The following is a 10,938-nucleotide window of genomic DNA, read 5'->3' as shown; positions in this document are numbered from 1 at the left end:
GCATTTGCCGCCACGCGGAGCAGATGCGTCTCGCCGGGGGCCACGCAGGAGGACGACAGGCAAAGAACCGCAATTTCAATGCAAGTCACCACGTGTACCGTGATCCGATTTGGAGAAAAGGCTCGGCAGTGCCACCTGCCCTCGTTATTGCTGCTCAACACCGGCAGGGTCAGGACAGGAGGGGTTTCGCTAACTCGAGCCCGCCCGGGCTCCTATTAAGGCTTAACCGGTGAGGTTCGACGCTACCGTGTTCCGTACGTACGCAGCACAGCTAAACGCGGATTAAAAACTCCGTACGCACCATTACTCCACAGGTAACGCCGCAACAGAGAAACAGTTCAACGGTCAGGGCCGTAGGGCAACCTGGGTGGGAAAAGACACGTCCAAAGGTACAAGTAGCCGTAACAGCATTTATTGCCACATCGCCACGCTCGCTATAAAATAACACCTTTTCCCCCTCCTCTGTAAGCGTATTGTGAACGATAAATCAGCAGTGCAAACTGTCCGAAGAAACCGGTGGGCACCCAGGGGCCAAAGGCGTTCCCGGGGAACAGGGGCACAGAGGGGGCTCTCGGCACGGCTCCTTCCCCGTGCGAGCAGGAACGCCGCGGAGCCGGGACGGAGGCGTTTGAAAGACAGACATCGAAGCCGAACTTTGACGGACAGGAGGAGACTCGCTCCTCCAGCTGTCCAGGGAAGAACGGGAAACGCCCCCAGGAGCTGGGCTGCAAACAGCCGCCCTCCCCAGGCCTGCAACCCTTAAGAAAAAAAAAAATCTGTTATTGCCAACAAGGAGTTTTAAGACCCCTCCCTTGCACCACAGATAAGGCGAATGAATTTTTTTCGGATTGGTCTTGGCCTTTTGTTGCGGGAGGGAGGAGCTGGTTTGTAAAACAAGGGGAAGGGGCAGATATTCTGGATATACAGCGTCTGAGGTATGGTTGGAAGAAAAAAGTGCAGCCAAAAGGAGACACAAAAAAAACCAGAAAGAAAGAAAGCACTGAATAGGTTGGCTCTGAACATATCTCTTGTATGAAAATGATTGTCAAAAGAATCACTAGTGAAAATAAGGTAAGAAAATACGTTCTCCATAGAGGTACCTTTCTGCTTCTTTCAACAACAGAAAATTAACCCGAGGTCCATCAAGTGTTTTCTGTTCACCACAGGAATACTCTTTGGAAGGCCCAAGTTACGTTGTCCCAGCGCACGCCTCCGAGGACGTCGTCCGGTTTGTGGGGAGAGGAGAAGACCCCGAGCCTATGACGGCTACCCGGAGCCTCCCCGCGTCCGTCCGCGGGTGTCCGGAGGCGGGTCTCCCTGCTTTGGGTCTCTCCTGCGCCGGCATCCCTGCCACGGCGCGCTACCCGAAGCGAAACTTCAGCCGGTACTTGACGGGGCCGGGGTTTTTCCGAGGTGGAGATGGGGCGACTTGCGGTTTCGGTGGCGACAGGGGCTTCTTTTCGGGGAGGGTGACGGTGAAGGCGAGCTCGGGGGGCTGGGGCTGCCGAAAGCGGGGGAGGAAGTGCGTGGAGACGTGCTGGGGCCGGGCACGGGGACTGCACCCCCGCTTGGCTTTGCCCCGCTTGTTGAGCGCCACATACCACTGGCGGCCCGAGCGCGGGCTGCGGTGGACGGCCGAGGCATAAGTGTTGTAGCTGTTCTCCTGGAAGCGCTCCCGAAACTGGCAGTCCGCCGTGAACCGGGCCTGCGGGAACAGAGCCGGGGGCACCGTTAGCCAAGGGCTGGTTTTACCCGTCCCCTGCCCCGCAACGCTCGCTGGGTTTTTAAGTCTCCCAAAAACAGGTCCAAAGGGGCAAGCAGCGATACAGGTCACCTGGGAAAGGCACTCCGAGGCCGCTGGGCACCCAGCAATTTGGGAAATCCCCAACGCAGATACTTTCAGTAGCTGCCTGCCACCCGGTTTGGGACTTCCTTGGGAAATACCAGGCTTGGTCTGCCCCAGCGGCACCCTTACCTCCCACCCCAGCTCTCCTCCCGCCCTTCCCGTCGGCGGGACGAAGGACGCAGTTCCGTACCCCCATGCCGCAGCCCTGCCGAGGACCCTGGGGTTGAGCCCCTGCTCCATTTCCGTTCCCACCCTCGCATCCCTCGCTTGGGCACTGAATCATCGCTTAATAATCTGGAAAGGCAATTTGCATGCAGATTTTCATTGCTTCACTGAACGTGGCTTTGACTGTATTGGATTTTTTTTTTTCTTCTTCATCTTAAATGAACTCGGGGCGTTTTGTCCCTTGATAGCCTGAAGAAATTACTTGCAGCCCCGGAAAATCGCCTCATATATAAATGGGGTGGCCGCACCGGCTCCCGGATGGACGGGGGGAAAGGCTTCCTATTGCCCGAGAGGACAGGCCGAATGCTGCCCCTAAGAGCTCCTTGTTGTTGTCGGGGGGGGGGGGGGGGGGGGGGGGGGGAAAGGAAAAAAAAAAAAAAGCATGCAGAAATACGATAATAGAGCCGTAACACCCCGGCTATGTACCCACAGCCCTGGAACACCTGGCTGCACTCTCCGATGGCCCCTCTGAAATCCTTTGCCACGCTTTAACCTGACCACAGGCACGGTACCTGGTGCCCTGACAGCAGCTTCGCCAGCCACGCTTGGGGCACCGCAGCCTGATCGCAAAGCAATGCTTCAGCGCTATCGACGTCAAAGGGATGCTGACCTCTCGAGCTTCGAAACCCCCGGCAACGGAGAACCAGACAAAACCCCCAAGCAGTGCTTTATAACCATGCAGAAGGCCCACCTGGCTGGGATCATTTTTTAACCTAATTTAACCAGAGTCGTCAAGTCCTACAATACAAGTGACAAGAGTCCCTGACCTGCGATGCACATTTTTTTTTTGTCTCCTAGCACTTGGAATTAAGTCTCCTTTTGCTCTTCGCATGAAAGAAACATCACCTTGATGACTCATTTTTGCTTTCCCTGTCTTTTATACATCCTCAACGCTGCATCGCCCACGCAGAGGTATTCACCTTCCCGAGGCAAGGCTTTGCTGACCCCTCGTTGCTCTCTGAAGGCAGGGCACAGGCAGCTGTGCTCAGGCGACATACCCCCCCCCCCCCCCCCCGCAACAGCCTTCGCCGATCGAACGAGGCACCAACGTACACCCGAAAAGGTGCTCAAGGCAGAAGGGACCCTGCCGGGACCCTGAAACGGGCCCTGCCTTTTCCCATGGAGTTTGGGCAAATGGCAAGAGCAGGCATTTTTGGCGTAGGAGGTGAAGTCGGCAGACCTGTCCTGGGCATCGAGGCTCGCCACAGCTGAGGATCCGAAACCGAAATCGGCTCCGGCAGGCTTTGCAAGCGCTGCCGTGAATAGGAGGAGACGCTCGTGTCCCAGCTCACGCGCGTCCCCGTACAGACGGCTAAGCCCGCCGCCACTTTGCTCGTGGGTAAGCAGAATAGGCGTTTCCAATCTGGCCCAGCGTTTTGGGGGCGATACCACCGCACAAAGGAAGGTGGCGGTGAGAGCGCTGCACGCCTCCCCATCTGGAGCATCACAGGGAAAGTTCCCGCCTAAAGTAGCTGTGGGCGAATTGCTCCCTAAGAGTCCGAGTCCCATTCCCTCCAAAGTGGGATTTGGGGAAGCAGGGGGGGGGGGGGGTCCCCGTTCCTGGACGGACAGGGAGGCCATGGGCCGCTCCCACCGGCGGCACGGGGAAGGTGGAGACCCACAGCCAGCACGCAGGGAGGGAAGCCCTCGCCCCCAGACGGCAAACCGCCCTGGGCAGCGCACCAGCTGCCGCTTAGCCATCACACTGACAGGCTTCCCCACGTCCCAGACTCTCAGCTCAGCAACCGTACCGCTTCAGCCAGGGAAAAAGCGTTTTTTCCCGGCACGGGGCAGGCGGTGCAGCCACGGCCCCCCGGCTGACCGTTAGATTTGTTCTGCAGCATTTCCAGAGACAATCGTGAAGAGCAATCCTCAAGTCAATTAAATTTCAAAATCCAATTCAAGAGAGATTTGCCCCAGTGAGGACCATGGCGTTGGGTCGACTCAGAACAACTCCTGAGAAAGGAGAATTACCCAAAGGAAATCTCTCCTCTGGGGTTCGTGCCGGCCCCTGCCAAGACCGACACCGAACCCTCTCCTGCCCGTTCCGCTCTAAAAATGTACAAACACGGGACCAAGGATTTAACAACGAGGAAAAAGCCATCTGTGCACGCAAGCGATAATTGCCGGGATTACTGTCGTTTTCTGAAGCTGGTGCCTCTAAAAATGGACCGCTTGGTAATTTAATTAAGTTGCCATTAAAGAAAAAAAAAAAAAAAAAAAAAAAAGGAGGAGGGCGGCTGTGAAGCACCAAGCTGGGATAAGGAAGGGCCCCGAGAGCCAGTTTCGAAGGAGCCCGAATCCCTGCCGGAATTACTTTTATCTGCAGTTCAGCACAAAGCCACCAGCGTGACTCCCGTATCAAAGCGCTATGCTGAGTGACGGGCGCAGGATGCGCTTTGTACCGCTCAAAACTCATTAGGCCATGAAATAACTCTATCCTGCCAAGGCAGGAAAGAACAACAGATGCCGGGTTTGCATTATCGGCGTTATTTAGCCCAGCGATCTTTAGACATTTGGGTCAAGTTTCTACAAATTCGTGGCTTTCATCCGAGCGGGGCATCATGTGTCCTCACCCTCTGCTCTGACCCGCCTAATTGAGGTCCTTCTCCGGCGCTGCCCTTTGTATGCCGACAATTAACCGTAAACCAACGAGGTTTGATTTAATTTCTGCCTGCGCCAGGGCATAAATCAAAATTCCACCTCAAATAAGGGGCCCATTGTGTGCCGTGAGGGAGGGGAGGCTCTGGAAGGTCCAGGGATCACGGTCCGCCCGCTTCCCTCTCCTCTCCGTCCTTTACCTTTCCACCGCTCTCCTCCCGCTCTGCCAATTTCCGGCTCCATCTCCTTCCCTCGTGTTTTCCTCCGGGCAGCCGTTCACCCTTTCTCCTAGACACCGTTCCCGCTCCTACTTTGTTTCCTAAAATAAGCAACCACGTGCTCGCCCTTTAAGCATCGTTAGGTTTCAGGAGCAACACTCCGATAAGACTCAAGGGAGAGAGAAGCGAGTTCATAAATCTCACTTGAAGGCAATCTGCGGGCTCGGGCAGGCTAAGAACATCCACTTTGGGACCGTGAGGTTTGGCTCATAACCGGAGGGCAGGCAATTGGCTTTTCCCTCTTCCAGGCTATCAGCCCCGAACAGACTCCCTGGGAACTAACTTGGGTCACCCAAGATGCTGCCTTCAAAATGCCCTTCTTTAGGTGTTGCATTTATACACACCTTTAAAAGATGACGACTTTCATGTAAGCACAGTAGTTACTTTCATTCGCTTAAATGATCTCTAGAACTAATAGGAAAAAATTAGGAAGCAGCATCTTAAAGTTGCAAAAAAAGAAGTGAAATGCACTTATAGGATTCGTCCAATGCAAAAAATCTGAGAAAAGCACAATTAGACCTGCAGGAAGCCCCAAGCCTCAGTAAAAACAGCCTGCACAAACAAGTCACCGGGATTCTTCCGCTCTAGCTGCCGTGCTCCCACGCAGGCTGGACCTCACCCGACCAAAATCCTGCCATGCACTCTCACCGGGGGACGTCTGTCCCTCGTGGGCAAGCCCAGCCAAAACCGCGGGGCCGGAGCCCCTTCCCCGCGCACGCGTGGGCACAGGCAGGCTCCCGGCGCCACGCGTGCCGCTCTCCGGGAGACATTTGGCTGAAACCGTCTGCGCGATCTGCTGCCGAAGTTGCTAAAAATAAACCAGCAATGCTCAAAGAACAAGTCCTTTTGATGCAAACACCCAACTGCAAAAAAAAAAAAAAAAAAAGGCACTTCTCTTGGTTAAATGCAGTAAGTAGGGATATGGGCGTCAGGGTTTTTAGCTCCACCTGTCCCCTATCTGTCTGTGCGGTGCCAACGCTACCCAGCGCAGAGCCCTCCTGGCAGCCGAGGGGCTCGCGTACCGGGGGCTTGCCCAGGAGCATCGCTGCCGCGTGCGCATGAAGGAGTCACAAGGCCTTTAATAAACAATACATACTGATAAGTGGGGGGTTTACTTACACTTGCATGGAGTTTTCCTTTTTTTGACATCGCTAAAAATTTGTTGCTGAAAACTCCTCGTATTCCTACAATCCCCTGAGACACAGCAAATATTTCCAAAATACCTAGGATGACAGAAATCCCAAAATAAATCACAGTTCTTTTCACATCAGTGTGACAAAGAAAAAAAAAAAAGCAGTCTCATAGATTGCATTTCCTCTCCATACGACCCTGCTCCTCAGCTGCCTGGCTCCACGCAACGCTCCCGCTCCGTCCCTCCGCCCCGCAGAGGGACCTGCATTGACTCCCGGATGGCTACAAGGCAGCGGGATTTTTTGTTTGTTTGTTTATTTTAAAAAAGCTTCTGTTTAGATGACAATTTCTGACTCTCTGCGACAGAGCAAGTTCACCCCTGGGGAAATCCCTCTTAAGGGTGGGAAAAGCCCCCCGGGCCTACATCCAGCCTGCACCAATCCGCTTGGCCCATCCTCCTCCCGCACGTGCCGGACTCTGGAAATAAAGGTGTCGCACGCACCACTCGGGGCTAGAAGTACCAATAACGGTTTCTTAGGCCCCTCCTCACAGCAGGACTCAAAGAACAGGGTGCTACGCAGCCCAGCCATGAGAAAACAGGCCGTTTATCCCCTCAGACGGGTATTTTCCAAGGCAGGGGCGTGCGTGACCTATAACTCACGTTACGGTACAGCTTCAACCTCTGAGCGTCGTTCAGCAACAGCACCGACACGTTTCGCTTCCCCACACAGTGCGGTGTCCCCCCTGGGCAGACGAAGGGTGGCAGCAGGGGTCAGGCACGCCCCCCCCCCCCCCCCCCCCCGCTGACGCCCCTGCCGGCCAGGGGAAGCCAGGGTAAGCGCCACGTTCTTCCCACCCCGGGAAGAAAGCATTGCTACCCTGGGGTAGTCCCAGGGGGGTCTCAGTGGCCCCAGACCCAGAGGAAGGAGCCTGCGAGAGCGTCTCACCCAGCCCGAGCAAAGGGCTGCACGGATTAACGTGCCGAGAGCAAACAAGAAGCCGCTGTTAAATCCCGGAGGCCAGGGGATTGGATCACCACTTCCCATGTTTATTTTAAGGAAGAAGCACAGCTCCTGGAGGCGCCCAGGTCCCGGCACCAAGGGCCTGGGGGGCACTTCGGGGGGGCCGGCGGGCCACCCCTCATCACCCCACGTGCCCCAGCGGTAGCGACTGTCAAGAGGCACGGGGTCGTGCAAACCCACCGCGACAAGACACGTACCCTCTCCGGCATGCTCCCTGTCTTCGAGGGCACCCCAAAACATACTGCCCTTAGGGAGGATGGACACGCTACCAGGGAGACATACTCCCAGTTATTGGCGTGCCCCGGGTCAAGCCCAGTTTCCCAGGAACCAAAGCTACGGTTTTCCTGCTAAAAGCCAACTTCTTCCCCGCCGGGGATGGCTCCTCGGGGCAACACCCCAGCACGGCCCCTTCCCTCCCCCCGCCCCGCCGCCTGCCACCAGCACGTGCCTCTGGCCAGGCCCGGCTCTGCTCCGGAGTGCAGAGCTGGTGCCGCTGGTGCCTTTCCAGGGAGAAAATATCAGATTAAAGAGGAAGGAACTTCACATAATCCAAGTCCCCATAAGACAGCTGTGGCATCGAAGGTTGCGCACGTCTTACGGGGGACGGCCCCTCTGCCACGCCGCCGCGGGACAGGGTCTGGGGAAGCACGGTGCAGGCAGCCCCTCCAAACTCACCTCTCCCAAAACAGCCCCAGCGTGGATGCCGCATTTTCCCATCCATCCCCTCTGCAGCCCCTAACCCCCTCCTGGCCACGCACCCACAGTGCACCTCAAAACCTCAAGCACGGTTTCTGGCCTCCCAGCATCCCCGCCCGCAAGATGCCCTCCTTCACGGAGCCACGGCACAGACCGGGGCCTGAATTACTCGGTCCAGGCTTGATGCGGACGTCGCTCCGTGAGCACGACCTACAGCTGAAACCACGTATGCTGCCGGGGTCACCTCAGGCCTAAGCCCTCAGGCTCTTTAAGTGATTTTTCATTCCTGCCTGCCATTTCATTCCCTCTCACAGGATATCACAGCAACTCCGACCCGAAGGATAAGCCATGAGTTAGCACAGCTTTCTCTCAGGGGAATGTCAGCCTCAGTCCTATTTTTAAACTCAATATATCCTATCGCTGTGTTGGAAGAATGAGAATGCAGAGGGAAAGATGGAAAAGTTACACAGGGAAAGGACAGAAAAGGGGCGTGAGGGAGAGCCCCGGTGCAGCATCCTTCCCCCCCACCCCGGTACCCCAGCAAGGTGCTGCGGTGGGAGCACGAACCTCACGCCTTCGCATCGATCCCCTCAAGGGCTCTCTTCCTCAAGGCAGGCAAACCCCACTGGACAACACTTCCCAAAGCGAGCAGGGCAGAGCTCGTTCCGCTCCCCCGGGCAGCATCCCACCCGAACCCACGGGGCACAGCCCCCACAGCCCCAGCATCCCGGAGCAGGTAACACCCCAAATTCACATTTCCCGAGACTGCCTGGGCTGCAGCTCACCCCAGGTGGAGGCAGCAGGGAGCAAGGGGCTTCATTACCCCAGAGCAAACACTGCCAGGGATGGGGATGCCACAGCCCGGGGCCGCACCGGAGGCAGTGCCCCACTGCACCCCGCACTAGGGCACGGCCAGACGCTCCCTCGGCCCCCCCTCCCCGACCACCACACACCCCCCCCCCCCCCCGGCACTCACTGAGCGGGCTGACGTCGTGGGCGCCGTCCACCCGGCCGTCGGGGTGCAGCTGGAGATGGAAACCGATGCCCACCCGGCAGTACAGCCGGCCCCGCCGCCGCCCCGGGCGGCTCCGCGGGAAGCGGCTCGGCGCCGCCGCCGCCACGGAGGAGGAGGAGGAAGGCGCGGGGGCGTTGCGGCCCGCCGGCCCCGGCTGCGCCCCGCCGGGCACCTGCTCCCGCCGGGCACGAGCAGGTAGAGCGAGGAGAAGGAGGAGAAGGAGGAGAAAGGACGGGCGCATGCTGCCGGCGGGAGGGAGGGCGCCGCTCCGCATCCCGCTTCGGCGCGGAGCACCGGCGGGGGGGACCGGGACGCCCCTCCCCGCCACCGGCACCGGGGTATTTATAAGCGGGCGGCGGCCCCGCACCTGTGCCCGGCCCCGGCAGCGCCGAGCACCCCCCGCACCGCCCCGGCTGCGCCGCCCTCCGCAGCAGATGCTGGGGCTCGGGGGGCGCATAAATCTGGGGAATTAACTTGTCCGCCCCGCCGAGACGGAGGCGCTGGGGCTGCGCCTCGGGTTACCGCCGAGAAATACCTTGTCAGCGACTTCACCCGTGGCCGGGCAACGGGGCCCGGCGGAACCCTTGGGAAGGGGAAGGGATTGGGTTGCAGCCCACCATGCCGGGGGTGCGGGGGGATGACAGCCAGCAGCTGCACAGCCAGCCTGGCCTAGGCCTGCTTCGGCAAGGGGCATGGGAGTGGATTTGGGGCTGCAGGCAGCACCCCGAGCGGGAAAGCTGCTTTCCCTCCTGCATGGGGTGACTGTGCCACGCTCCAGCCCAGAGAGCAGCCTTTGGGGGCCAGCGGGGGTCTCCCAGCGGGGCTACCACCATAAGTCCCCCTGACAGCATCTCCAGGCATGCAAGAGAGCGCTAGTCCTTGTCCGTGCACGATATCCCCCGCGGTTCCGGGGCAGGGCGGATGGCGGCCCGGAGGCCTCCCGCTGCCAGCGTGATAATCCTGACACGTGCCCAGTGCCCCACCAGCACCGGTGGCGGTCTTGCTTCCCAATTACAAAGACAACTACCACACAGCACCCCCACGCAAGAGGAGACCCTGCAGTGACGGCCCATCTATCGCCCCGGCACAGCACCAAGCGTATTCTGGGTTTTTCAGCTCCTGGAGCTGCTCGAGGCTCCCTGCACATCTCCAGAAGCCACCAGAAAAACCTCACCGGTACAAAAGCCCACATCGGCCAAACTCGCCCTGCTCAGCACCCGGCCCAAACTCTGCACCTACATGCCCTTACAGCTCTTGCAAATCTGTGTTTTCCCCCTAAACCCTATGCAGAAAACGTTCCACGGCAGTCACCAGAGACGGCTCTGGCCGGCGGGCTCAGCCGGGCCGCGCGCCCAGGGATCGGGTTCGGCAGGAAGGAGGCAGAGCGGGTGGCATGCGGGAGAGTGACCTCCGCCTTCGGAGGAAGCTGAAGGTCGGGGGCACAGGGAAAGACACACATTTAAGGGGCCATACCCAGCCTGACTGACACCTGGCAAGGTCTGGCGTGAACAGAAATTATCTCACAACCTTACTGCAATTTCAAACTATTTATCAGCACACACACACATATATACACACACACACAGAGAGAGATATGCACACACACGTTTACGTATAAATGTGTACATATGGACAGCCCTATATACAGATACGCATACCTGAAGGAGGGTCAGGGCACTCAAAAGCTCGTTTACTTCTTCCAGCTGTAGCAGTTGGCCTGGTAAAAATCTATGACTTCCACTTACCCAGCTCATCTTGTTTATTTAATTACATGTGTATGCGGATTCTAAACTCAGATCCACGAACAAGACAAGGACCTAAGGGGGTTATAAATCTCTCCCGTGATGTTTGCACCAGGCCTTATATATCAGCACGACTGAGGCACACACAGAGGCACAGCCACCTCACTTGAGGAGGATTTCCCTTTCTGCATCTTGCTTTAAAGGCTGCAGCTGCCAGAGGATCAGCCCCCCGGGAAATGTCTGTTCTCCATCCAGGTCGAGGAGACCGTACGCCATTTCGGCCACTTAAGGTTAACGTAGAAACATTTAAAGTCTTCAGCGTGAGGGTCACCAGGTACAACAGTAGCCCAGGAGCGAGAAGAAAGCACGTGCCAGTTTCGGG

The 10,938-nt window shown here is 57.7% G+C and overlaps 1 protein-coding gene across 1 annotated transcript; it reads right to left on the bottom strand.

Annotated features, from left to right (window-relative positions):
• Nucleotides 1-1,234: 1,234 nt before the first annotated feature.
• On the bottom strand, nucleotides 1,235-9,088 carry FGF5 (fibroblast growth factor 5). The gene is made up of 3 exons (XM_054825306.1): nucleotides 8,776-9,088; nucleotides 6,070-6,173; nucleotides 1,235-1,705 (listed from the first exon to the last, which is right to left on the bottom strand). Exons 1-3 carry the CDS (start codon nucleotides 9,086-9,088, stop codon nucleotides 1,361-1,363), a joined length of 762 nt encoding a protein of 253 aa, XP_054681281.1. The 3' UTR covers nucleotides 1,235-1,360.
• Nucleotides 9,089-10,938: the final 1,850 nt, after the last annotated feature.

Source organism: Grus americana, chromosome 4, assembly GCF_028858705.1.
Source record: "Grus americana isolate bGruAme1 chromosome 4, bGruAme1.mat, whole genome shotgun sequence".
Lineage (NCBI taxonomy): Eukaryota > Metazoa > Chordata > Aves > Gruiformes > Gruidae > Grus > Grus americana.
The sequence above is the reverse complement of the archived record's forward strand: the minus strand, read 5'-3'. Positions and strand labels throughout refer to the sequence as shown.